We start from the raw sequence: 26,327 nt of genomic DNA, 5'->3' as shown, positions 1-26,327 counted from the left end.
AGCAATCAAGACCCAGCTTGCTTGAGCAAGCACTTACATAGTTACGCTTCGTTTATGTTTGCTCTTATTTACGTGAAGCAAACATACACGAAGACCAGTACGCAAAATTGAGTTGGTTGCCCCGGCAGCCGTGGGTGTCAACAGCAGCCGCGGCGCCGCCGGTTACGTAATGATGCGTTGATGCGGCGCAATAAAAGCCGCACGTGTTCCCCACGACGAATGCGGTATTTAAAAGTCACAAAATTAGATGGAAAAAAAAATACTTTGATTCGACAACATCAAAATACATAATAAATATTCTGCGTACTTTTACTTTTATACCAACCTCAAACAAGTAAAAACAAAACGTCATGGTTGACAGCGTTCGGGCTTCGATTTCGTCAACCTACCAGCCACGGCGAGGCTCATTGCTGGCCACGTCGTGTTCTGACGTGTTGCGGTCACTTTATCTGTCGCCTCACTCCGCCTTGGTTCATACCGTGCATAGAGAAGATGGCACGATAACGTATATTCCTGGGGTTTCTCCGTTTCCGGCTGTCAAGTTGTTGAATCCGATTGAAAAGAAACGAATCTTGGTTACCGGTGGTGCCGGCTTTGTTGGTTCTCATTTGGTCGACAGGCTCATGCTAATGGGTGAGCACCCATAAATTAAATCCAACAAATAAAATTAAAAATAAATTACTAATTGTTTCATTAAAGGTCACAACGTAATTTGTTTGGATAATTTTTTCACCGGCTCGAAAGCAAATGTTGCACATTGGGTAGGCCATCCCAACTTTGAACTCGTCCGGCATGACGTTGTTGATCCCATCATGGTCGAAGTCGACCAGATCTATCACCTGGCATGTCCAGCTTCGCCAGTACATTATCAGTCTAACCCGGTCAAGACTTTGAAAACTGGGTTTTTTGGTACTTACAACATGCTCGGGCTTTGTAAGCGAGTCAAGGCCAGGTTTTTGTTGGCCTCCACATCCGAAATCTATGGAGATCCAGAAGAGCACCCACAGAAAGAGTCTTACTGGGGTCATGTTAATCCTAGTGGGCCTCGTGCATGTTACGATGAAGGCAAGCGAGTAGCCGAAACCTTGGCGTATTCATATAACCGTCAAGATGGCGTCGACGTTCGCGTGGCCCGCATTTTTAACACGTTTGGGCCCAGGATGAATTGGAACGACGGCAGGGTCGTGTCAAATTTTATTCTGCAAGCGCTCAAGCATGAACCACTCACGATCTATGGCGATGGCAATTCAACCCGGTCGTTTCAATACGTGCATGACCTTGTTGACGGATTGATCTTGCTCATGAACTCTGACTGTTCTGAACAAGTTAATCTAGGAACTCAAGAAGAATTTACCATTAATGATTTTGCCAACATGGTTATCGACTTGGTTAAAAACGCAACCGGAACTTGCAACTCAAAAATAGTACATTTGCCAGCACTTCAAGACGATCCACAAAAACGTAAGCCGGATACTACGCGAGCCAAAGAACGACTGGCTTGGCAACCGCAATGGAAAGTGATTGATGGATTAGCAGAAACAGTTCAATATTTTAAAATTCAACTTGAAGCAGAGCTTTAAATTTTTTTTTTTTTTATTTTTTCTTCTTTTAATTGTAATTACATATATATACATATATAATTTTTTTTTTTTTTGAAACGTGCTGCCGCATGTATCATTTGTCCCTTCAATTAGGGAATTCTTAGCGTCACCCATTTGAATCACGTGATTGAGAATTTGTAAATTTTAACTGCGAACTTACTATACAAGAAGCAATAAAATTGTAAAGGCTTTTTTTTTGAGGGGGCCTCTTTTAACATTTAGCCTGGCTAGAAAAGAATGATTCGGCGAACATTTCTTAATGGCGTGACACGAGTTACTTGTCGTCGATCATCGGCCGTATTATTAAAATGCACGGTTCCGACAATGACTCGGGTTGGTCGTCCTCAGCATGCCTGGATTACCAACTCCAGCAATGTTTTGGCAGATGCGACAACGACGGCGACTACTACTACTACTACTACGGCGGCATCACATGTGACCGAGATTAACGAGCAAGCCAAACATGATAATCATGATGATGTTGTTGATGATGACATGATTGTGCAAGAAGTGCCGCCAGGCCTGACTAAATTGGTGGCCAAAATTAATCGTTTAGATTTTACTGCGGCCGAAACTTTCTACCGGACCATGTTGCCGATTAATATTGAAACCTGGTATGACATTACTGAAATTTCAACTGCCTTCATAAGAAAATTTATATCATTGCGACGGCCAGATTTGGCCATTGAAGTTTATAACCTTGCTCGGCCTTTGGTACCTCGTCAATTAAGAATGGAAAACGCACACTTGATGACCATCTCGCGCTTGCCATTTTTGAAATCTCCACCATTGCTACAAGAAGACAAATTGAGAGCAGAGCAAGAATTTACTGAAAAGTATGAGCATATAAGAACAAGTGGGGTAATAAACGGCACCACGGTTTCCATATATTTGGATGGCCTGGTCATGCTTGACAGCAGTAAAGCAACCCAATTTTTTCAGGATATTAAGAATGGCAAGGTCAAAATTTTTTCCAAAGACAAAGAATGGGTTGTCATGATTCCGGAAAGGAAAATTTATAGCATCATGATTAAGAGGGCGTTAAAGGCAAATGATGCTGCCATGGCGGAAATTTTAATTCAAGAAATGACGGATAAAGGAATTCAATCAAGTACAGAAATTTATAACGTAATGATTGGGCATTTCATTCGGACACGACAATACGAAGATGCACTGTTATGGGTTAACCGAATCGAACTCGATGGCTATGAGAAGGATGCCATAACTTATGCTGCTATTTTGTATGCCACATTTAACAAGTCATATCGGGACCTCAATATTGAACAGGAAAAGTTTAAAAATTTTAGATATGTAACCGATTCAAGAGTTTTAGATTTCGAGGCGAAAAAAGAACAAATCGTGCACTTGAGCAAAAATATTTTGCAAAACATTTTGCAAGAAATGCGAGCGAAAAAAATTCCATTTACGCCTCATTTGTTGCAGACCATGGTTAGAGGAATAATCGATATTTCGGATAACATGTACCTGGCTGATTTATTATTTTCCAGTGGCAGCAAATTAATCCCGGTTTTGGAAAAGACGGTCGTCACGATTTTTGAAGGTCATGCGTTAAAGGGCAGCATCGAACGGGCAAGCGCGTTACTTTTAAGCGTGTTTGTCAAGCTCAAGATTAATCGTAAGACCTATCATTACGGATTATTAATTCATCGATTATTATTAGAAAAAAAATTGGAATCAGCATTGTTGTTGTTTCAAAAAATGATTGAAACTGATGAAGCCTTACCGAGCATGGCGATTTATTCTTCGTTAATCGTTGCCGCCGATAAGGCCAAAAATCCTGAACTTGATGAACATTTGGCAAGAGTTATTTATCATATGGAACTAAATAACGTCGTACCAAAATCATCACAACTTTGCTTGCTTATGAAGAAAGCGTTCAAACAAGATAATATCAAGGTTGGGCCAGAGTATGCGCATCGTGTTTTAAGGAACATCAAATAAAAATATTGTACATATAAACTACGACAAGAGGTCATGTGTATTATAACATTATAATAATTAGCTAAAACGCTTTTCCATTCGAGCACAGGTTGTTGCTTCATGACGCTTGCGTGCGTGAATGCTCATCGTCATCATGAAGCGGCAAAAATCTGAAATCGATAAAACTTTGCCGGCCATCACCAATATCACACATGAATTGAATATCCAACACTCCGTTATCGTCCATTCTTAAGTTTAATTTTTGTGCCAGCTTGACTGCCTCCCTAATTTTTTGTACCGAAGACAATGGATACCTATTGCTAACGATTTCATCATCATCATCATCATCACTATTGTTGTTATCATGATTATCATCGTGATTGTCGTCATTGTATTTGTCGTTGCGACGATAAACAAATCGTTCACCAATGGCATGGTTTCGAGGGAAGCAATATTCCACGCTACCAATCTCGCCTTGCGCGATCAATTTTAATGTCGGATGGCTTGATTGCGGTGGTGATGCCGGCGCCACCGTGATTAATACTGAATCCGCACCCGGCATGTCAAGTTCGCGAACTGCGTCTTCAAGAAATTGTGATTTCATTATATACAATACCGACACCGTGTCGGAATTAAACCGGATAACTCGACCACCAGCATTGCCTGTCTTGTTATCGTCATACATGTTGGCGCCGTAATCCGTATCATCATCGTCATCCAAACCATCCAAATCATCAAACGTGACAAACTCGCAAGTCGTCGTGAGTGATCCGTCCTTGAGCATGAGAATAAACGGCGAGCCCGGTCCTTCGTATCGGATCTTGCATGTACTCGAGCTGGTCAAAAACTGCTTCACACCTGGCTCGTCCTCCGGCCCTTTGGAAGATGACGTTCTTGTTAAATCGGTTGATCCAAATATTTGCAAACATTCAACAAGTGAACCTAGGGACAACGAAATCGGCACCGCAGCATTAAGACCATCGTCGTCGCCGTCGCCGTCGTCGTCGTGATCATTGCTGTCACGTTTTCGCTTCCGTGCTCGTTGTTGTAACCGTGATGACAAGGTCTCATTCTGGCTTTCCTTCGACCCATATGGCGAATTGAATTGATATGACGTAAACAATGACTTGGACAAAAACACGGTGGCCTGCACTACCTGGGCATGCGATACGGTGAACGTGATGCCGGTCGAGGTCACGGTGGCCCTCGTGCGGGTGGAAACTAAAGCTATCGATTTCAGTAATCGAAATATAAACCCAATTGATGTTGAAACCGCATCCAATACCGGAGGAGTACTGGATAATGAGTTCATCCAAAACCCACAATTTTTTTTTTTTGGTCTTTTGGTCTTTTGGTCCTTTGGTTGTAAAACGACGTTGGGATGAACAACCGAAATGTTGAATTATAGTTTACCCCTGTGTGCTATTATGTCATTTGTTTGTCAGCCATGGGACGTTGGCCCGCGATGATCCAACCAAGTATTCCACACAATACATTATAGTAGTACAATTTATCAATCAACTAGCATATCGTAATGAGTGTTCGAAGTGAAGTACGTTTTTTGTAAATATGGGTTTTTTTTTTAATACTAAATCGTGCAATTGCAAAAGTTAGCCGATATGGGGTTTTCTGTATCTCGAATCGAAGCCGCGATTCGACATATCGACCCCGTCACTTTGGAATCAGCAATCGATTGGTTGGAACAACATCCGATCGATAGTGCAGTCGAAGCCACCAAATTTATTGACGGTGATCAAGGACGGCAAGACGGTGATGACGGTACGATAGTGGTGGATGAAAATGGGGAGCCGATCGAAACCGGCGAGGTGTCTGCTGATGCCGGTTCGCTTGTTTGTGATGATTGCGGCAAGCGGTTCAAGACGGCCGCGTTGGCTGAATTTCATGCAACCAAGACTCAGCATGCAAATTTTTCTGAATCGGTCGAGAAAATTCCAGAATTGAGTGCTGAACAGAAAAGGGCAAAGTTGGATGAACTTCGTGTCAAGGCAGCAGAACGCAAAGCGATCGCGGCCAAAGCTGATCAACTCGAGCAACGTAACAACGAAATCTTGAGACGCAAGGCCGATAAGGAATCTTCGGCGTTGATTGAAAAACAGAAAAAATTGCAATTGGACAAAGAAGCTGCTGATCGAAGAAGGCAGGTTAAGGAAGATGCCGCAGCCAAGCAACGCATCAAGGACTTGATCGAAGCCGATAGGCAATCTCGAAGGGAAAAAGCTGAACGGGAAAAAGCATTGCGTGCTGGCGTTTCGTCTCCGCAGCTATCGTCGTCGTCGTCGCAGTCAGTGCCATCACAAGCTTCTCGGGACCCATCAACAAGCCAACCACCACAGAAGCGAGAATATACTGAATCGAGATTGCAAATTAGGATTGATGGCAAGTCACCAACCATCAAGACGTTCCCGGTCGAAACCACTTTGTTTGAAGTCGCGCATGCGGTGCAAGCTGTGTCTGGCATTTCGCCTTCCCACGCCGTGTTCGTGACCACGTTCCCGACCAAGCGGTATTCGAGTGAGGATTTGGGATTGAGTTTGAAAGAATCTGGATTGATCAACACTGCCGTGATGTTGAAGCAGGCGTAAATTTCTTTTTTTTTTTTTTTTTTTTTTTTTTGCAATTCTCTGTGCAGCGTAGATATTCAATTTTATACTTGGTAATATTTAGCAACTTGCACTTTTTATTTCTATTTTTTCTTTTTTTTTTTCTAAATTTCTCAGTATAAATTTATTGGCAGTTGTAAAATGTTGCGATAACGCGGGGGCGAAGGCAATCGCGGGGATTATCGCACATGCGATTAATTTCAGAAATGTTTTTTTTGTTTTTTTAATTTTGATACCAGCAAAACAAACAAACAAATAAATAAAGAAATACTGTTCTTAGATTTCCAACACAAGAGGGTTATGGCATCAAGCAAGCAGCCAACTTTACAAGACGACGACGATCTGGATGATCTTGATGGTAAGTCTCACTATATAAAAAAAAAAAAAAGAATCTCTTCGGCCCCGAAATCATGCAAAAGAGAGAGGAACCAAAAACTAACAATTACAATTTAAACAAAGATTTTCTTGATGATTTTGAATCAACCACCACGCAAAACGTGCATGATAATCGAGCCACGACGAAATCATTCAATGAACAAGTTCCAAACCGCACGCGCTCAACCACGGACAATGTCACCACGGCTTCATCGACGTCAACACCAACCACGCAAAATAATGATAAATCAGAACAATTTAACAGCAAGCCGGAATCACAAGCCGTTGCGGAGGATGAATTTGCCCGGCAATTAGAACTTGGCATGCAAGACCTCTTACGTGAACTCGAAACTGATCCGGCCGCAAGAGCCCAGTTCGAAAGCCTAGTAAAAGGCATCGACGGGTTTACTGCCCCTACAACACAACAAGAAAAACAACAGCAACAACAAGGAAGTAACGATGGCGCGTCAGAAAATACTACGAAAAAGCCAACGTTGCAGGACACGATCGCGCGCACGATGGAGCGCATGAAAGAGTCAGGCGCGCAAGTTGACAAAGAAATAACCAACCCTGTAACAGCAGGAACAGGATCAGGAGGAGTGGGTAGCGTGGATGAGGAAGATGAATTTTTGGCTTCCATGATGCGGCAATTGCAAACCGCTGCAGGTGCTGCAGACAGCGGCGGCACTGGCGACTCAGACACGGAGCTAACGCGCATGCTCGCCGGCATGATGGAACAACTCACGGCCAAGGAAATACTGTACGACCCCATCAAGGAATTAGACGATCAATACTCCGATTGGCTTGCCACGCACGCGGCAACGTTGTCGCCACAGGACTTGTCACGGTATGAACTGCAACGGGTCGTCGTGGCCGAGATTGTGAGCAAGTTCGAAGACAAAAATTATGATGATGATAATGTTGAGCATCGAAAGTATATTGCCGAGCGCATGCAAAAAATGCAGGAATCGGGCGCGCCGCCGCCGGATATCATGGGCGAGCTTGCATCTGGCGGAGATGAAGCAAGCGGTGCAGGCGGGCTTGGAAATGATCTTGACAACTGCGCTACCCAGTAAACTTGTGCCAAACTTGAAAACAAATATAATTATACTATATTACATAAATTCAGCCATTTCATGATCTTGCTCACGCTGGGTTTCCAGTTCAGCTTGCTCGTAATACAACCTGGCAGCTTCTTCCATCCACAATTGTTCATCCTCTTCAACTTGACGAACCAATCGTTGCTCTTGCTCATGCTGCAACATGCACAAATCTTGCTCCGCGGCAGCCAAAACCTCATCAAGCGAATACCCTAACCGGTCCGCTTCTGCCTCCATATGCTTGCGCGATCGGTTCCATTCTGACATGTGAATGAACCGGCGCATGGAATCGTCGCCGCCTCGGGAGGCTAAAAACATGTCGTCCCGCTTGCGTCGCAAAATCTCGGCATGATTTCGCCGTCGTTGCTGCCGCAATCTGTCGCAATCATTGCCCTTATTATTATTATTATTATAATCACGACTACTCCCGTAACTGCCCCCATTGGCTATCACGCCTTGGCCATCATGCTCATCACGCTCATCATGATTGCCGCTGCCGTGAACAGCCGCGAACGGGTGGCGGTTAAGTTTTGCGTACCGCCGTTGCTGTTGCATGGTCGGCCTTAACGGTGACGAAGGTGGACTCGAAGACGACAGAGCCGGCGACGTTGATTGGTCATGACATGGCGATGACAGCATTTGTCATTACATCGAACGCTTGGTCGTCAATAATTAAATTCATGATTTCACGTTTTGCAAAAACGCGTCCGAGAAGCGCGCCGGCAACCGCTGATTACTAAGCAATTAACCATTTATTTTTGATGTTCAATATGCATATAGGGTTAGGCTTTTGTGTGTGAGTCAAAAAATTGGTTTCGGCGACGGCGACGGCGACGAAAGTGTCAAAAACTCGAAATTTTGAAAAAAAAATTACTGGAGCCGTTTAGATAACACTCATCTGGATAGACCTCACGTATGTACACAGACGGATATATATATATATATATATATTTATTATACTTTTATATGCTTATTGGACATTAACCAGTCTAGTGTTCATATCGAAACAAACATGTGTGGAATTTTCGCCGTCCACCATCACCCTGACGTGGTTGGGTTCAAACCGAAGGCCCTGCAACTAGCAAAGCTGTGAGTAATTCTAGTCAATGTCAAGCATAAATATTGGAGTATATTTTAATTGCTTTTTTTATTTTTATTTTTGTTTATATGCAGTATTCGTCATCGTGGTCCGGACTGGAGTAAGTTAAAAACACAGGAACAGCAAAAAAAAAAAAAAAGTATGCTAACGATTTTGTTATTCAGGCGGAAACTTTGTCAAGAACAACACATGTAAGAACAAGTGACAGAGAAAATTCTGGAATCGTGGGTAATCACAAAGTGCTGACAAGAAATTTTTTTTTTTTTTTTTTTGAAACTAGTGATTGCACACGAACGACTCTCCATCGTGGGCTTGGATTCTGGAGCGCAACCACTCGTGAACGATGATGAAACTTTGGTGTTGGGTGTTAACGGTGAGATTTACAATCACCGGATCATTCGCAAAGAATTTGAATCCGAATATAATTTCAAGACCCAATCCGATTGCGAGGTTATCATCCCGTTGTATTCCAAGTACGGCCTCGACGCGCCCAATCATTTGGACGGCATGTTTGCGTTCGTGCTTTACGATGCGGTTAAGGACCGGACGATTGCTGCCCGAGACCCTATCGGTGTCACGTCATTATACATGGGCCGATCATCAGGCACGCCCGGCGCGGTTTATTTCGCATCCGAAATGAAGTCCTTGGTCGAAATTTGCGACGATATTATCAGTTTCCCTCCTGGCCATATCTACGACTCGCAGACGGACAAGATTACTCGCTATTTTAATCCTTCATGGTGGGATGGTGAGCGGGTGCCGTCCACGCCGGTGAATTACAAGCAGATTCGTGAAACATTGGAATCTGCCGTGCGCAAGCGTCTCATGTCGGAAGTGCCATACGGCGTGTTACTATCTGGCGGATTGGATTCTTCCCTGATCGCGTCCATTGCTGCCCGCGAGACCAAAAAGGCTCAGAACCCGGCAGATCAATCGCCGGACCATTTGTCGGGCGTGGACGACGCAGGCCATTTATCAGGTGCCACGTCATGGCCTAAGTTGCATTCATACGCGGTCGGCCTTCCAGGCGCACCCGATCTGGTTGCTGCACAGAAAGTGGCCAAGTTTATTGGCACCGTGCATCATGAACACACGTTTACGTTGCAAGAGGGCCTCGACGCGTTGTCGGACGTGATTTACCATTTGGAAACGTTTGACGTAACTACGATCAGGGCATCCACGCCCATGTACTTGCTGTCACGCAAGATCAAGGCTCAAGGTGTTAAAATGGTATTGTCAGGCGAGGGATCGGACGAGATTTTTGGCGGATATTTGTATTTCGGTCAGGCTCCGTCTAAGGAAGCGTTCCATTCTGAAACCGTGCAAAGAGTCAAGAACTTGAATCTTGCTGATTGCTTGCGTGCAAACAAGTCAACCATGGCATGGGGTCTTGAAGCTCGTGTGCCGTTTTTGGATAAATCGTTTTTGGAATTAGTGTTGAACATTGACCCTAAGGAAAAATTAATCACGAAGGAGCGCATCGAGAAATACATTTTGCGACGAGCGTTCGATACCTCGTTTGACAATGGCCAAGCAGGCACGGAACCTTACCTGCCACATGAGATCTTATGGCGTCAAAAAGAACAATTTTCTGACGGCGTTGGGTATTCATGGATTGACGTTTTGAAAGATACTGCCGAAAAATTAGTATCGGATGAAGAACTTGCCAACCCCAAGCCTGAATGGGGTGATGACGTGCCAACCACAAAGGAAGCATATTGGTATCGATGCTTGTTTGATGAACATTTCCCAACTCAAACTTGTGCGGACACGGTCATGAGATGGATTCCCAAATCAGACTGGGGTTGTGCTGAAGATCCATCGGGACGATTTGTAAAGTCTCACCTTAGCGCTGTTTAAAACAAGTATATATAGATATATAATATAATTTTACAAGTATATTGTTTGTGTTATGTTTTTGAGTTATTTTTTGTATAATAAAAATTAAATAGACAATGTGCCTTTACGAATAAACTAAACAACGATTTATTTTTGGATATTGAGCCAAAGAATTGTACACGAAAATAAAAAAAAAGAATTGTATCTAAAAGAATAGCCAGGCAAGAATGAATGAAATAAGACATAACAACGCGGCAGTGTGGAACGGCACGCCACTAGAAACCACAGGGGCCTTGTTGGTAGTGTCGGTAGTGGTCGACAACGGCACGGTTGCTGGTTCTTTTGCCCGTTCAAGTTCTTGTTCGAGCTTGCGAATGGTTGCCTTCAAATCAGCAGTCTCGTCATGATCATCTTCTTGAGAAGAAATCGTGCTAGCCAAGTTGTTTGACGGCGTCGGAGTTCCGGCAGCAACCGCAGCCACGGCGGCAGCAGCGGTGGCATGTGGCGTGTCAAAGCTTTTTTCCTGACCAGGCGACACTGGTTCGGCATTACTACCGGCAGCAACGTTCGAGTCGTCATTGAAAACGTAATGAACTTTTATTCTAACATCTTTAATTTGTGATTTGGCAGTGTCATCCAAGCCAGCCCAAAAATCGGCGATCGGCAAGTCCTGTTGTTGCAATTGCTGATCCTGTTCAGAACTTAACGCGATGGTTTGAACTTGAAACTTGTCCTTGGATTGATAGTCTGGAGATAATTCAGTTTTGAATGCTTGCAACGTGACTGAAATAAAAAAATATAGGTTAACAATGAATGCACGATAAATGACAAAAAAAAAAGATATGATAATCATACTTGAGACGTCAAGGCGCTGGCCAGGTTCAACCCGGGACGTGTTTGGACGGACCGAGTACCTGTAGCAAATGAAAAAAACAGTAAAGCGTGAGTTCGATCGCATTTAAGCCAACAAGCAAGTGGGAAAACGACATGACGTACAACTTTGGAGCCGTGGTTTTGACCTTGAACGCGATCGGCACGTCGGTGGTGTTCTGCAGATGGATATGCCGCGTATTCGTGCGCGTGAACGGGGCTGGCATGACGAACCGTCAACATGAAGAGCAATGCAATTCAAGGCAAATAGAAAAAAAAACTGGCATACCATGAAATTCAAGAATCAACGGAGTCACTTCCATAATGCAGCAACGAGATGGGGGGTTTAGGAGAAGGATTTGCCAATGGGATTGACGGTGGGAAGAATATTACTGAACGCGCAAGCGGTGCATTGGCAATCACCAGTCACGTGATGCTCGGGTACGAGATCCTTACATTGGTGACTTGTATACATTTGTTACGAACTATCATCATCGTCATCATTTTCGTCAGCGGACTCGTCAGAGTCATCCGCAGGCCTTCTGGTCTCGTATTTCTCCACGTGCTCAGATACGACCTGCAAGCAGTTCAGGCGCTCGCCAGTGGCGTACACTGCGACCGGTTGCCTGCGGGCAAGGTCGGTCACGACGATCGTGCCGTCAGAAGACGCCGACACGAGCAACGTGGTGGCCTGCGTGAACGGCGCGTCAGACGTAACGTAAAAAGTAAAGTCCTTGACCCTAGTCTTGTGCTCGACCAAGGAAAAATCAACCGACAGGTCAGTTGCGTTGCGGAACGTGATGGCGCCGGCCGCGTCGGACACGACCAGGTGGTCGTCGTGGAACCGCAACTTGTACAACGTAGACGCCAACTCGACTTCGGCCAACACGACACTGGACGCCGTGTCGTAAAGTACGATTTTGCGGTGGAAGCCAACTGCGTAGGACGACCCATCGCGCGCGTTCCAGGCTACCTGTAATGGCTCAGCCCTGAGCTTGAGCACGGACGCGTTCTTGCCGGTCATGAGGTTCCATAGTCGCAACGTGCGGTCGGTTCCGACTGACAGGGCAATCTTGCCAGAAAAATGCACCGCCAAGTCATTAATCGCACCCTTATGGCCGGTGAGTTCAGCGAGCACTTCCCAGTCCTTTGTTCGCCAGATCAGGATCTTGCCATCGTCGGCAGCAGACAGTAGCCATTTGCCTGTCGTGGGGCCGACAAATACTAAACACGATACCGAACCTGTGTGGTGCATCAATGTGCCAATCTCCTTGCGCTTCTGTAAATCATACAGGCGAATGTGCTCGTCGTTGGAACCAGAAACCAGGTACCGCTTGCTGGTTGCCAGGGCCCGAATCGAGGCGGCGTGAGGCGCGAAGTGGAACACAGGCGTGAACAGGGACGACGACGATGACAGGGCCAGTGACAGGCACAGCAAATGATGCTCGTATGAGCCAGTAATTATCCGCAATAATGGCGAGGCCACCTTGTGCTCCGGGTCAGCCATTGGTAGAGATGAACGGACGTGTTTGGACTGAGCATCTGTGAATATTTTTTTTTTTTTTATCGAAAAATTCAGGGGTGAGTCCGGGTAATGATTGCGACGGTGATGTATTGGGATTTTGTAAAGACCATGGCTGGCAATGCCACGACGAGGTTATGCTCAAACCATTTGCCGCCACGTGAGGGTTCATGTCAAGTAAGGCCTGTATGGATTTGTGATTGTGCAGTGGGGCCTGTTGTTGACTGATTAGTAGGATTGTTGGGTTATTTGCCGTTTAAGCGAGGCACCGACACGACCGACACGACCGACACGACCGACACGACCGACGCGACCGACACGACCGACACGACCGACGCGACCGACACGATTGACGCAATTGACGCAATTGACGCGAACACGGCCAGCATGGGCCAGCAGGACAAGGAAAAGGACAAGCTGAAGCAGAAGCAGGCACACAAATCGAAGCAAACGCACAAGCAAGCTTCAAAGCAAGCACAGCAGCAGCAGCACATACAGTCGCTGCCGGAACCTGATGAAGAAAACGAAAACGATAATGAGGAAGAATACAACACGCCGACTGAGGACGCCGAGTATGAAGTCGAGCAGATCCTGTCACACATGGTCTCGGGAGGTCGGATTTTCTTTTTGATTCAGTGGAAGGGCTTTACGAACGAGGATGACAATACTTGGGAAAAGGAAGCAAATTTGGAGTGGGTGCAGTTAAATTTTTTTTTTTTTTTTCTTTCTAATTTACTTGAATTTTAGGGGTTCGCCCGAGCTGTTGACAGACTATTTTGCCGCTAACGGAGGTCGCGACGCGATTCTGGCCCAGGAGAAACGGCCAGCGACTGGTTCTAAACGTAAACGGAAGCGGGCTCGCACCAGCACGACCACAACGGCGACGTCAGCAGCGGCGACGACAAATGATCTTGCCACTAGTCCTAAACCTGTCACCAGTCCTGCATCCATACCCATCAACACGCCTTTTGCGGAACATGACGTGGCTGAGGTCGCAGGCATCTCACAAGCTCGTGACGGCACGCTCGTGTTCCGGTTGGCACTCAAGTCTGGCTCTCGTCGCGATGTGGACGCAGCGGTCATGTACGCATGCGCTCCCCAGGCCGCGCTGCGGTTTTTTGAGGCAAACATTGTGTTTCGGGACAAGGACGACGACGACGGCGACGACGATGATGCCGGCAAGGCGATGCCAATCACGTCAACAACAATGACGACGAACCCTAACTAACTACACAGCAAAAATAACCATTCTTGTAAAGTATTTATTTTATTTTTTTGTTATAGTTTCTTTTTGCTCTAATTACGTTTCATGACCCACCCATCCGTCGTAGACACGCACGCTGGCAATTCGCCATTCACTGCATGCCGGGACCTAACGTGCGCCGGCGTGCTCAAATATGCGCACCGTGCGCACAGAACCAAAATCGTCGGCCGTAATCTTATCCACAACCACACTTTGTCCCGTCCGCACTTCCCTCGTTCCATCGTCAAGAACACTCTCATCCATGGACCAGCATCTCATCTCTACCGTTAACCGTCTGCAGGTATGTTTGTTGCTTATGGGTTTACTAGTTTTCTCAATTGCTGCCATCTGACCTGCGGTTTGCCAGGACGCGTTTGCGACCCTCGGGCCCACCACCAACCCTATCGACCTTCCACAAATCACCGTCGTCGGGTCTCAATCTTCGGGAAAATCGTCCGTGCTCGAGAACATTGTCGGTAGGGACTTTCTTCCTAGAGGCACCGGCATTGTCACTCGTCGTCCGCTCGTGCTGCAATTGATTAACCGGCCAAAGTCGTCATCGTCCGCCGCCACCACCAATGGCGCTGGTTCGGATGCTAACGGCGACAGTAGTGCGGCTTCTGCAGCTGCTGCCGCAACAGCTTCTGACTCGGCTGCTAATCAAGATGAATGGGGTGAGTTTTTGCACTTGCCAGGACAAAAAATTTACGATTTCAGCAAGATTCGTCAAGAAATCGTGCGCGAGACTGAGTCAAAGACCGGCACGAATGCCGGCATTTCGCCCACGCCCATTAACCTGCGCATTTTCTCCCCCAACGTGCTCACGCTCACGTTGGTTGATTTGCCCGGTCTGACAAAGGTGCCGGTTGGTGATCAACCAAAGGACATTGAACGACTCATCCGTGACATGGTTCTCAAGTACATCACCAAGCCCAATGCAATCATTCTCGCCGTCACGGCTGCAAACACGGATTTGGCCAACTCTGATGGCTTGCAATTGGCTCGCGAGGTCGATCCCGAAGGCACGCGCACGATCGGCGTGTTAACCAAGGTCGACCTTATGGACCAGGGAACCGACGTGGTTGACATCTTGGCCGGCCGCGTCATCCCGCTCAGGCTCGGATACGTGCCAGTGATTAATCGTGGTCAACGGGATATCGAACAGGGCAAGGCCATTTCGTCCGCTCTCGAACACGAACGCAATTTTTTTGAAAACCACTCGTCGTACAGGGCAAAGGCTCAATACTGCGGTACGCCATTTCTGGCACGCAAGCTCAACATGATTCTTATGCATCACATCAAGGCCACCTTGCCCGATATTAAGAGCCGCATTCAATCCACGTTGTCCAAATACCAACTTGAACTGGCCCAGCTTGGTGATAATTCGTTGGGCACGTCGGCAAACATTGTACTTAACGTGATTACCGAATTTTGCAGTGAGTATCGCACCATTCTTGATGGTAACTCTCAAGAGTTGTCGTCACTCGAACTGTCTGGCGGTGCCCGTATTTCGTTTGTGTTCCACGAGCTCTACTCCAACGGTGTCAAGGCGGTCGACCCTTTCGATCAGGTCAAGGACGTTGACATTCGCACGATTCTTTATAATTCGTCTGGTTCTTCACCGGCCTTGTTTGTTGGCACGACCGCGTTTGAAGTCATCGTCAAGCAACAAATCAAGCGACTTGATGATCCCTCGCTCAAGTGTGTCACGCTCGTGTACGATGAGCTCGTTCGCATCTTGTCGCAAATTTTGCAAAAGCCAATCTACAAGCGCTACCCGGTTCTTAAGGAACGTTTATTGTCTGTTGTTATTAATTTTTTCAAGCTATCACTGGTGCCTACAAACAAGCTCGTGCAGGATTTGGTAAACATGGAGGCCTCGTACATCAACACTGGTCACCCAGATTTCTTATCTGGTCATCGAGCCATGGCAATCGTGTCTGAACGCATGCAAGCCAGTAAGCCGGTTCAGGTTGACCCCAAGACTGGAAAGCCATTGCCACCGGGTGCTAACATTAAGGATCCGGCAGGATTAACTAATTCGGCGTCACCGGTCCTGCCTGGTGGCTACGGTAGTGATGAAAACGGCGGGTTTTTCAACTCGTTCTTTGCCACCAAAAACAAAAAGAAAATGGCTGCCATGGAAGCCCCACCAGCAGTGTTGAAAGCATCTGGCGTGTTATCTGAACGCGAGACCGCAGAGACCGAGGTTATCAAGTTACTGATCTCGTCATATTTTAATATTGTCAAGCGTACCGTGATTGACATGGTACCAAAGGCCGTCATGCTTAACTTGGTAACTTATTCCAAGGATGGGATGCAACGAGAACTGTTGGAGAAGCTTTACAAGTCTGACGTGCTGGACGACCTGTTACGTGAGTCTGACTTTACGGTTAACCGGCGGAAGGAAGTACAGAAAATGGTTGATAGCTTGCAAACCGCCAGCGAGATTGTCACCGGTGTCAACTAGAATTGTATTGTTTTTTTTTTCTTTTTAATTCTCTTTTTTTACTTTAAACGTTTATTGAATTGTTTTGTTATTGTCGTATAATAATTGGTGTGGAACATAGTCTATAACTATATATAAATATATATAAAATATATATAACTACTTAAGCTACATTTTTTTTTTTTTTTAATTCAAGATTATATATTATATCCATCTAAAGAAAACAACGATACAGCAATTATACAAAAATCTGTTTGAACAAGATCAGGAAAATACAGGCTTAAGGCATATTTACAATATTTTTTTTTTTTTTTCAAACTACCACTGGCCTTGCGACAAGTATCGTTTCACTTGCGCCGACCATTTGACCTCTGGAATGGCATCTGATGCTGTCCGACTAAGCAGCCGTTTCTTTCTGCATGTCCATTGTCCATACCAAATTACAAAATACGTCACAAAAAAAAATACAAAATAATGTGTCTTCACGTGATCACAGGCTGCACACGTTCTGAATTAAATAAAGCAAAACGGCATCACCTTCCCTCCGTGATCAATCACGACGACGGCGTCGACTTGTCACGTTAGTAAAGTTGCATGCACACACCATCATGGCCACATTGCCTCCGAACCCAAACAACGCGCATCCGTCGCGACACTTCCCGCCGTTGCCGACCGATGTCGAATTAGTCTCGTTATACCCTGCCGATCTCGAACTCGTGAACGCGCAGATCCTGTTTCGTCACGGTGAGCGCACGCCGGTCCGGGCCCGGTTCCAGACATGGGGTTTGGCACCATTCTGGCCTTATTGCACGATCGCGCAACGGTTTACGCATGCAATTGTTAACTTGCCTTTTGCCAGTGACAATAACGACGAGCACGGTTCCGCCGGCGGACAAAATATCGTGCCAGCCGAGTACGTGCGCAAGCTGGAATCCGTGGCCAAGCATGTACCGTTCAACCTTCCAGTGCCTGCGCACGCCGGCACGGGCCGGTCACCGCAATTGTCGTCAACTTTTTCTACGGACAATCTGTGCATGCTCGGTGAATTGACTGATCTTGGCCGCCGAACCGGATTCATTCTCGGCGAGCGCTTGAGGTGGTTGTATGTTGACAAGCTTAATTTCTTGCCCGACCGATTCAGCGACCCGTCTTTTTTTTATTTTCGGTCATCGCACATTTCTCGTTCAAACGAGACATTACTGTCGTTGCTACATGCGTTATATCCGCCCACATTGCGCGATGGATTACGACCCACCATTTTCACTCGGTTATTCCCGCAAGAGAATTCATACCCAAACGATGAAAATTGCAAGCGCTTGTCTGAATTGGGCTTCATGTTTGCTGAAATCGTGGCCAGTCGATGGAACCCGATCCTGGCCCGCCAGGACGGCGTGTCCGGCGCGGTTCGTGATGCCGTGCCCGACGGAGTCGCCATCGACGGCTCGCCTCGCGCGTCAGGCATTTTTGATACCGTGTCTAGTTGCGTTGCGCATGGCGTCGATTTGCCGGACGGGTTTAAACGTGCCGACGTCGTGGCCACGATCCGTGACGCAGTAGTGGACGAATGGTACCTTGGCGTGCAGAAATCGGCTGAATACCGCCGCTTGGCTGTCGGTGCTTTGGTTGGTGATTTCTTGTACCGCATCAAGACAGCTGCTGCTGCTCACACGGCGTCGAATATCGAACCATCGGCATCATACAAGCTATGGTTGCCATTTTGGAGATCGCAACCGCAGCCACAGGTAAAGCCTGAAAAACTAGCACTCTACGCTTCACATGATACAACTATTGCGTCCATCCTATCGGCATTGCGCGTGTTTGATAATACCTGGCCGCCGTTCACGTCCGACCTTAGATTCGAATTGTTTGCGGACACGCCGACCACCATCACCACTACTTCTACCACGCCGCCAAACTACTACGTCAGGCTAACTTACAACGACGTGCCGCTAACATTACCCTCGTGTGCGAAATATTACAAGACCGACAAAACGTTATGCTCGTTGCAACAGTTTGAAGCTGCGGTTAACGAGTTCATTCCTAGAGATTGGGAACGCGAATGCAGGCAAAATTTGGGCAAGCCCGTATTAGATAATGATTCGATAGCTCAGGAATATTCTGCCGTGGCTCAGCAACGGCGACAGAATCGTCATGATCATGGACAAGACGACGATGACAGCGTGCAGATGGTCAAGCCTCAAGCCTGATTACGTAACAATTCACAAGACGTGTGTAACCTATAAAACCATAATTGTATTACAGTTAAGCCGGGTAAATACTATATATGTTTAATGATTTTTTAATCAATTTAACCCCCGAAGTACATTTGAACACGTCATTCAGAAGAATAGAAGACCTGTTGATCATCAATAATGGGTTCAAGGTATGTTTTTTTGCTACTCATTTTTCTTGTGTGCAATTTTTACTTCAACTAGCTCATTGTTGGAACCCAACCCAACCCAACATAAAAATCATCATTTAAAATAACAAGCTAACCTAAAAATCAAGTTGCAAAGATATCAGGACTGGATTAGCAGTTTGCCTGCAACGATCACCATGCGTCATGGTTGATCGACATACCGTGACCGAATGCCTGCAAAACGAAGAATTAAGAGAGAATTTGCCGAAGCAATGCTTATTACGAATGAAGAGCTACGCTCAGTGCAGGTAATGCGAAACAAAAAAAATAAAATAAAATATATACCACATGCCCCAAAATTATTTCGAAAGACCTAAATTATTTATTTTTTTTTTTTTTTGTTTCATAAAAATGCTGACTTGATTATTTTCTTAGGAGAGGAGTTTTTGATATGAGGTAAATACCCCCCACACGCTTGTGTATAGTTTTTGCGTGAATAATGTTCTTTTTTTAAACTACAGGAAAAGATTTCGTGGCAATGGACCATTAAGTATTGGCTTATACGATGCAGATTATGATCGCATCGTGGCAGGTAATTTTGATCCCGCGGTTGAACTCGCCAAAGGTTCAAAATCATTTTAAAATTAAAAAAAAAAAAAAAAACTTGTTAAAACACGACCACCCCAAAAAAATTTTTTTTTATATGGTTTACTCATTTTCCTTTTTTTTTGTTTTGTGTTTTGTGTAAATAAAACGGAGATTTGAAATTTTTTTTAAAGGGCTAAGGGGTGCGGGAGCAACGATTGGAGTTTGTTTAATAAATTATTTACTTATACAAAGATCGTTTATTTATAATGAATAAAAAAACAAAATAATAATAACAGGCATGTAACTATACACTTTAAAAAAAAAGACATTAAAACAAATCATGAGTCAAAAAAAAGAAAAAAACTATAAAACCAAATACATTTAGCAAGGTCTTCAAACCCTCATCCCCGAATTAACGATAATTTAAAAAAAAAATAATAATAATAATAATAATGAAATGACAATCTAAGTTTGCAAACCACAAAAACTCATCATGTAAATTTTTTTTTTTATTTACTCCACGCCGCGAACTGCACCAGCACTTCCGGCGCCGGACGCGGCAGCGGTTCGGAACACGTCAAAAAACCCAAAGTTTGACGGTAAATCGAGTTCTGAAAACGTAATCAACAATCCCCACTAATAATCACAATTTTATTTTGTCATTAGTCAACATCCACCAAAAAAAAAAATTAGACACGTAAAGTTTAAAAACTTACCGGGTGCGGGCGATGACAAATCAGCCGTTCTAATAACACACGAGCGATATGTTCCTGAATGTCTTGCTGTTCTTGTGGTGCCGACCCAAACAAGTGTAACAACAAGCTAGAGAAATAGTACGTGTGACTATTAGGATACCGCAACTGATTCGTTACGGCAGTTAAAAAGAAGAAACGACCTAAATTTTTCATCAACAAATTTGCGCTTTACCTTTAAATATTTCCCTCCATCATTATACATACCTTCAGGATTTAGTTCTAAAATCAAGTTGGTTAAAAATGTGACATGCGCTGACTTGGCATTAAACACGGCAGCATCCGGTGCCGCTTTGGCTTCAGCCACGGCCTGCATGCCCACGTACAACACCATTGCATTCAAGGCAAGCACGTTAGTGGTCACCTTGTCAAACCCGAGTCCCATTTCCGTGCGCGGCTTAATGATTAACTCTTTTACCAGTCCTTTCAATGACGGCGCGCCAGCCGTCGTCGTTGCCGCAGATTTTAAATACGCGTCAACAAACTTCTTCAAGCCAAGTTTTTGCAAATCCGTAGCCGCATCATCCAATGAAATCACCGGATCTTGACGAATCTCCGATAACCGATCAACTTTAAACCCGGGCGCAAACGGATCCGGTAATGTCATGTTCTGTGGGAACGCGCTCAAGATCAAGTTGCGCAGTTGAATGCAACTGATCGGAACCGCATTGCACAATCGGTAATGATAGCGAGCCAAAAATTCGGGAAAATCGTGCAGCAGGACTAACGTGATGCGCAACGTACCCTTGTATGCGTGCTTAATCTTGTCTTCAATCTCGTGGCCGACAAGATGACTGCCAATGAACTTGAGTAATGCTTCTAGCAATTCGACAAACACGGGCCACCCGCTGCCGCTGTTGACGGAACTTGCCTCGTTAACTGGCGCCGAGGTCTTGTTGTCGACTTTCAAAATCTTGGGCATAAACATACGATGCGAAATCAACGTCATCCATGAAAACGTAAACCCTGGGAACGCCAACGGCTGTAATGCCTTAAACACGTCGGCTAAAATCACGTAAAACTCTTGCCGGTGTGAAGCAGATTGCAATTCTTCAATCTCGATCCATTCGCACAAGATGCTCGAAAACAATCGGAAAAATGGCTGTCCATTAAACGATTCTTGCTCGGTCTCATGCGAATGAGCAAACACAAGACAGAAAACACTCAACACGCCACGCAGGTATTGCATTTTCTTAGTCTGATCGCCATCCTCATGCACACGCACAAGAATAATCACCAATCGAGCCAATGCGTCAATCGCAATAAAAGATTCCTTAGGCAACAACGCAATCTGAGGTTGGCCCAGTCGAGTAACATACTCCTTTTCATACGCATCCGTGCAAAATTCGATTGCGGATCGGAAAAACAATCCCAAGTATTTGTCTTCATCAAGTAATCCATGCGCAGACATTTGATAAATAAATGAATACAACATCTTATCATTGCTGGCCGGGTGTTGCGTAAGACGAACCCATTCGGCAAAGATATACTTGACTTGATCTTTCATGGATGCCACATCCGATGTTGCGGCAAATGCGACTGGTTCAATCACAGACAAAGACTCAAGTACTTGCTGCGCGGTTGGATCTTCAGTCGGCGCAGCAGCAAGCGCTTCCAACGTTTCAATGCAACCAGTGAAATCAGTTCGTAGCGCGCATGGTGGCTGCCTGACAACCGCATCGTGAATCAATGACGCGGCAAACTGAACCACTGAACTGCGGCCGGTTTGCAATTGCTTGGACAAGGTAAGATCTAGTTCCTGCGGATGAATCAATCCTATCTTCATCAACGTGATCATGACCTGGACGTTAAACTTGCGCTCGTCGTCAGAATGAATTAACCATAAAACCACCTCCTTGGCGGTACCGGTCGATAAATCACACAACCGGGCAAGCAAATAAGCCAAAACCTCTCGTTGTAATTGAGTCTCCGCGCTAGTGAACAACATGCTAACCGTAATCTGTGACGTACGCAAAATCATTGAATCTCGCAATGGATGTCGATTAACCGCATTCAAAATGTTGGCAATGCTTAACTTAATTCTGTGATCTGCAGAAAGCTGATCAATCGATGTTTCTGACGCATCTTTTGTGAGTGCGAGAAACGAATCCACCAAGGCCTAATATAGTATGTTAGTAAGCAATTAACAAATTTCATTCCCTTTACATACGTTTACGGAATTAAGAGAATTCTCAGCGCCCTTGATTCCACGAGCAAGATCTGGCTGTGCAAATGCTGGCGACTGGCCCTGAGCAACTACTGGCCCACTACCTGGCTGCTGTTGTGCCAAAATATCAGCTTGTTGTTGAGTAAGCACACCAGGCAGACCGACTCGTTGTTGCTGACCTTGCAGCAACGCATGGCGTTGAGATGCGGTCAATTGCGGCAGCAGTGGTTGCTGTTGTGCGCCTGGAGGCGGCGGTGGAGCTTGCAGCAATGCGGTCAATTGCGGGTCCATATCTGCGAGCGTAAAAAGTTCTGCCGTTGATGTACCCAGTTTAAATTTGCCAAAGTCTTCGTATACAGTCTGTTGCTGCCGAGATAGACCGCCAGGCTTCAACCTGAACGGGTCCGGAAGTGACATTGCATACCGCGAAGCTTGCGGGTCTACGAACGACTGACCCGGTCGAACCTCACGGTGACGCTGACGAAGTTGGTACGCAGGTGCCAATTGTTGGTCAATATCAAGTGACGCCTTCTCCACGGCAGCCTTCTGCACAACCGCACATGCGTTGTCAAGTTGGTCATTAACCGCGGTATTGAAAATCTCTGGCGTAAACATGGATTCCGCATATCCATTAGATGCCAATAACGTGCGTAGCGTGTTCGCAATGTTCAACCTAAGTGGTTCTTTGCAAGTTACAAGCGCCAAACTGCTGGCAAGTTGATGCACCATGTTGTGAGCAGCCGAGCGCATTTTTTTCTCATCGCCTTCAAGCGCAAAATCTTTCGTGATAAGCTCCTTTGTGGCAATCTGAGCAATCGTGTCTGACCGTTCAACCACGGGCCCAAGAATCTCCTTAACCGATCTCTCAATTGCAAGCAAAAGAATTTTCTTAAGATTAGCATGACTGGCAAATATTGTAGTTCCAGCCACTTCTTGAACAAAAAATCCTGAAGATTCATTTAATACATCCCCCGGTCGCAAGCCAGTACGACTGCTTGCCCTATTATAGTTAAGCGACAAGCGATCCAAGTCTTGATTAAGTCCAAGACCGTCGATTAACTCATTTTTCGGCGGCCGGTCCCTGATAATTGACGAGGGCTGAATGGTATCTATTTCAAGTTTCAAGTTCTTGCATAAAACTTCAATCTCAAACTTTAAATTGAGCTTCAAATCCGCAAACTGATATAATTCAACCATAAGCTTAAGAATACCGATCAACCAAGGATTTGGAGGCCGAAATACTCGCGATAATCCTGCTTGCTCCAAAACTTTACAAGTGAACGGCAAAACAACAATAAGTCTGCTGGAATCAAACCCTTCAATGAGCAAATCCTTAAACGAGATGTTTTTGTGTTTGATCGGCTTATCGCGCGCAATAGTTAAGAGACCTAACCAGCCTGCTAAATTCTTTAGTCTTCCGCGCTCACTTGACGATCCAATTGTCTCATTAGAATTTAATAAACTAATAATACTTGAATAAGTAATGTACAAAACCTGCCTATTCAGATGCACATTGCTAATAACCTCAAGCATTTGAATATACAGATTGTGATAGTTTGGTTCCAGTTTGGCACGAGATTCAACTAAATATTTGGCAAACCAATGATGATATCTGTCTTCCAAGATTGTTCTGAGTTCCCGCGATTTTGGCTCAACGTTACTCTGTGCCAAGTTGTTGACAAGGAAAAGCGCTTTATCCTTTAAGTTTTCGTTTGGTTCTTCTTCGTCTGATAAACTAATTAAATCAAGATGCAATGCACGGAAGGCTGGCGGTGGCGGAGGCTCTGACCCATTCGTGTTTGTATCCAGCTCAGGCTTAGATACGCATTCTCTCAGTTTTGCAATTAGCTGAGGTTGAACTGATTCTAGTGACGGAATTTGCAGAAGTAGTCCACAGTATTGAGGGAACGACTGGAGTCTCTGTTGAAACTGCATTAACGCTTGCAGACCAAACTTAAACATTTTCGCATCTGGTGGCTGCTTAAGAGCCTCAAGGACAAATCTTAAAGCGATAGATAATGGAATTTCCTCGACAATATGAAACTGAATGATTGACCCAAACAAAACCGCCGTTGTGGCCAAAGCTGACAACGGATAGTCTGGGAAAAACCTGTATTCGTCGAATAACGAATGAACCATGCAAGCAAAAATATCTTGCTCACTTGGATCATCAGATACCCTTAATCTCTGTAGCAATCCTATAACTTCGCTAATTGTAGTTTCCTGTTCATACATTTTTTGATAATAAAACTTCATCTGCTTTTCGACTTCCGAAGCGAAGGAATTTTGAGCACTGTTCGTAAGAATTGCTGCATCATGACCTCGGCCAAAGTTAATTAATCGTGGATAGGTTTGAATACACTGAGCTTGCACGTTCTGCCATCTACCAACAGCTTCATTCGGAATATTTCTTTATAATTGTTAGTTTAAGAAACGACCATATATAAAATTAATAAAATATTACTTACTGGGTGACTAATAGCTTCAAAAGTAAAAACACATCTTGAACGTGTAATGTAGTCGTGGATGCCTTTTCGACTGTTATACTGGGATCTTGTTGTCGTTGTTGTAACTGCTGCTGAAATGCATACTCCGAAGATGATTTTGTGTCTAGAAAATCAATAATCCCCAATGCAAAATCTTGGCCATCTTTTTCCAACAACTTTTTCAGAGGCTCTTCTATCCGCAGTTGGCCTAACCGCGACACTGTAGTGAGCAAATCTAACACAAAAAAGTAAGATTTAATGAATATAAACTCATCCAGTAATCCCAGTTTTGAAACAATGGTACCAATCTTAACAATAAGATTGTTATCGTGACTGTGTGTGCTAACAAAATATTGAATCAGGTTCGGCAATGATTCCTTATTTCTAAAGCTGTTTTCGATTTCTTCGACTACTTCAGCCACTGCTTGAGGCACAGTTTCATATCGATTTCTAGCAGCGACTGCAAGATCGTATTTGTTGTACAGTGTAAAAAATTGTGGAACAATTTCTGATGTATATTGTTTAAGAATTTCAGCAACCTTGTCATCAGTAAGTACGTTGGCATATTGGACAGGGTCGCCAAGAATGTTGAGAAATGAAATAAAAGAATTTGCCAAAACCTCCGAAGCTAATGAAACCTGTTAGCCGCCAGGTGTCACATGTTGTAAACCAAATTCTTTTTAAAAATACCTTGATTTTTGAAGTCCTGATTCGGCGAGTTCACTAAGCTTAAACTTAAAATTGTTCGTTGCAGGTCATCGAGATTAAATGAATCAAAAAAAGGTTGCAATTTAAAACCTTTAAAAGCATCATTATCTGTAGTAAATACTGAATCGGCAAATTTGTAACTTAGTTGTGGGTTTACAGACAGATATCGGACCTCTTCAGCGAGTAGTCGCCGAATACCCGGATTGTCTGGCGGCCTTGACATCGTTGGCGATGCTGTGGACACCAAGCGCCGAAAATATTTCTGATATACTTCTGGTTCGTTCTGATCGCAAAGCTAATCGAGCCGTTAGTTGTAGCTCAAATCAAATTTTAAATCAGGGATTAAACGTCAATCACTTACCTGCCGGATCTGTTTGATAGTAGTATCCCACTTATCTTCTTTTATAGTCGATACTAATACGACAATTTGAGCGCCAACAATCTTAGAGAGCTCGGTAGGTCGATTAGTAGAGTTTCCACCACCGCCTCCACCGGTCCCCGACACCGATGCACTTGCAGACGCGCGCTGAAGGCTTTGGGGATCTCTATGCGATGACGCGCTCAACGAAGAATTTGATGGAGAAATTTCTGATCCGGCTTGCCGCGA

At 44.9% G+C, this 26,327-nt stretch overlaps 14 protein-coding genes across 14 annotated transcripts; 9 read left to right on the top strand and 5 right to left on the bottom strand.

The window, feature by feature from the left end:
• Nucleotides 1-248: 248 nt before the first annotated feature.
• V1514DRAFT_329495 (uncharacterized protein) lies at nt 249-1,652 on the top strand. The gene is made up of 2 exons (XM_066927354.1): nt 249-633; nt 700-1,652. The coding sequence occupies exons 1-2, from the start codon at nt 351-353 to the stop codon at nt 1,578-1,580; spliced, it is 1,164 nt and encodes a 387-aa protein (XP_066783833.1). The 5' UTR covers nt 249-350; the 3' UTR covers nt 1,581-1,652.
• A 70-nt stretch (nt 1,653-1,722) lies between these two features.
• Nucleotides 1,723-3,864, top strand: V1514DRAFT_329494 (uncharacterized protein). Its single transcript, XM_066927353.1, has one exon. The coding sequence runs from the start codon at nt 1,839-1,841 to the stop codon at nt 3,561-3,563; it is 1,725 nt and encodes a 574-aa protein (XP_066783832.1). The 5' UTR covers nt 1,723-1,838; the 3' UTR covers nt 3,564-3,864.
• On the bottom strand, nt 3,572-4,906 carry V1514DRAFT_329492 (Rad1/Rec1/Rad17). Its single transcript, XM_066927352.1, has one exon. It carries the CDS (start codon nt 4,852-4,854, stop codon nt 3,661-3,663), a length of 1,194 nt encoding a protein of 397 aa, XP_066783831.1. The 5' UTR covers nt 4,855-4,906; the 3' UTR covers nt 3,572-3,660.
• Nucleotides 4,907-5,045: 139 nt separating this feature from the next.
• On the top strand, nt 5,046-6,176 carry V1514DRAFT_351801 (uncharacterized protein). The gene is made up of 2 exons (XM_066929467.1): nt 5,046-5,094; nt 5,153-6,176. The coding sequence occupies exons 1-2, from the start codon at nt 5,077-5,079 to the stop codon at nt 6,143-6,145; spliced, it is 1,011 nt and encodes a 336-aa protein (XP_066783830.1). The 5' UTR covers nt 5,046-5,076; the 3' UTR covers nt 6,146-6,176.
• A 175-nt stretch (nt 6,177-6,351) lies between these two features.
• Nucleotides 6,352-7,668, top strand: V1514DRAFT_329490 (Pex19 protein family-domain-containing protein). Its single transcript, XM_066927351.1, has 2 exons — nt 6,352-6,521; nt 6,623-7,668. The coding sequence occupies exons 1-2, from the start codon at nt 6,464-6,466 to the stop codon at nt 7,612-7,614; spliced, it is 1,050 nt and encodes a 349-aa protein (XP_066783829.1). The 5' UTR covers nt 6,352-6,463; the 3' UTR covers nt 7,615-7,668.
• V1514DRAFT_329489 (uncharacterized protein) lies at nt 7,616-8,365 on the bottom strand. Its single transcript, XM_066927350.1, has one exon. It carries the CDS (start codon nt 8,275-8,277, stop codon nt 7,654-7,656), a length of 624 nt encoding a protein of 207 aa, XP_066783828.1. The 5' UTR covers nt 8,278-8,365; the 3' UTR covers nt 7,616-7,653.
• V1514DRAFT_329488 (uncharacterized protein) lies at nt 8,216-10,697 on the top strand. Its single transcript, XM_066927349.1, has 5 exons — nt 8,216-8,551; nt 8,632-8,727; nt 8,812-8,837; nt 8,902-8,928; nt 9,018-10,697. Exons 2-5 carry the CDS (start codon nt 8,651-8,653, stop codon nt 10,595-10,597), a joined length of 1,710 nt encoding a protein of 569 aa, XP_066783827.1. The 5' UTR covers nt 8,216-8,551; nt 8,632-8,650; the 3' UTR covers nt 10,598-10,697.
• Nucleotides 10,698-10,720: 23 nt separating this feature from the next.
• On the bottom strand, nt 10,721-11,814 carry V1514DRAFT_305803 (PapD-like protein). The gene is made up of 4 exons (XM_066925660.1): nt 11,736-11,814; nt 11,573-11,666; nt 11,432-11,490; nt 10,721-11,359 (listed from the first exon to the last, which is right to left on the bottom strand). Exons 1-4 carry the CDS (start codon nt 11,767-11,769, stop codon nt 10,782-10,784), a joined length of 765 nt encoding a protein of 254 aa, XP_066783826.1. The 5' UTR covers nt 11,770-11,814; the 3' UTR covers nt 10,721-10,781.
• On the bottom strand, nt 11,815-12,976 carry V1514DRAFT_329481 (WD40-repeat-containing domain protein). Its single transcript, XM_066927348.1, has one exon. It carries the CDS (start codon nt 12,951-12,953, stop codon nt 11,925-11,927), a length of 1,029 nt encoding a protein of 342 aa, XP_066783825.1. The 5' UTR covers nt 12,954-12,976; the 3' UTR covers nt 11,815-11,924.
• A 122-nt stretch (nt 12,977-13,098) lies between these two features.
• On the top strand, nt 13,099-14,281 carry V1514DRAFT_40890 (uncharacterized protein). Its single transcript, XM_066930007.1, has 3 exons — nt 13,099-13,154; nt 13,204-13,660; nt 13,716-14,281. Exons 2-3 carry the CDS (start codon nt 13,356-13,358, stop codon nt 14,194-14,196), a joined length of 786 nt encoding a protein of 261 aa, XP_066783824.1. The 5' UTR covers nt 13,099-13,154; nt 13,204-13,355; the 3' UTR covers nt 14,197-14,281.
• Nucleotides 14,282-14,401: 120 nt separating this feature from the next.
• On the top strand, nt 14,402-16,831 carry V1514DRAFT_329477 (Dynamin central region-domain-containing protein). Its single transcript, XM_066927347.1, has 2 exons — nt 14,402-14,512; nt 14,579-16,831. The coding sequence occupies exons 1-2, from the start codon at nt 14,474-14,476 to the stop codon at nt 16,679-16,681; spliced, it is 2,142 nt and encodes a 713-aa protein (XP_066783823.1). The 5' UTR covers nt 14,402-14,473; the 3' UTR covers nt 16,682-16,831.
• An 8-nt stretch (nt 16,832-16,839) lies between these two features.
• On the top strand, nt 16,840-19,285 carry V1514DRAFT_40779 (histidine phosphatase superfamily). Its single transcript, XM_066930006.1, has 3 exons — nt 16,840-18,931; nt 18,982-19,043; nt 19,177-19,285. Exon 1 carries the CDS (start codon nt 17,269-17,271, stop codon nt 18,865-18,867), a length of 1,599 nt encoding a protein of 532 aa, XP_066783822.1. The 5' UTR covers nt 16,840-17,268; the 3' UTR covers nt 18,868-18,931; nt 18,982-19,043; nt 19,177-19,285.
• On the top strand, nt 19,033-19,661 carry V1514DRAFT_342284 (cytochrome c oxidase assembly protein PET191-domain-containing protein; the record flags this gene model as incomplete). Its single annotated transcript, XM_066929094.1, has 4 exons — nt 19,033-19,043; nt 19,169-19,327; nt 19,455-19,475; nt 19,541-19,661. 4 exons carry the CDS (start codon nt 19,033-19,035, stop codon nt 19,659-19,661), a joined length of 312 nt encoding a protein of 103 aa, XP_066783821.1.
• A 459-nt stretch (nt 19,662-20,120) lies between these two features.
• Nucleotides 20,121-25,943, bottom strand: V1514DRAFT_342283 (CCR4-NOT core subunit CDC39; the record flags this gene model as incomplete). The annotated part of the gene is made up of 6 exons (XM_066929093.1): nt 20,121-20,243; nt 20,324-20,502; nt 20,567-22,478; nt 22,530-24,936; nt 24,995-25,640; nt 25,703-25,943. The coding sequence occupies 6 exons, from the start codon at nt 25,941-25,943 to the stop codon at nt 20,121-20,123; spliced, it is 5,508 nt and encodes a 1,835-aa protein (XP_066783820.1).
• Nucleotides 25,944-26,327: the final 384 nt, after the last annotated feature.

This window comes from Lipomyces japonicus (genome assembly GCF_038497905.1).
Source record: "Lipomyces japonicus strain CBS 7319 unplaced genomic scaffold V1514scaffold_15, whole genome shotgun sequence".
NCBI lineage: Eukaryota > Fungi > Ascomycota > Lipomycetes > Lipomycetales > Lipomycetaceae > Lipomyces > Lipomyces japonicus.
Note: the sequence above shows the minus strand (reverse complement) of the source record. Positions and strands in the feature narration are given on the sequence as shown.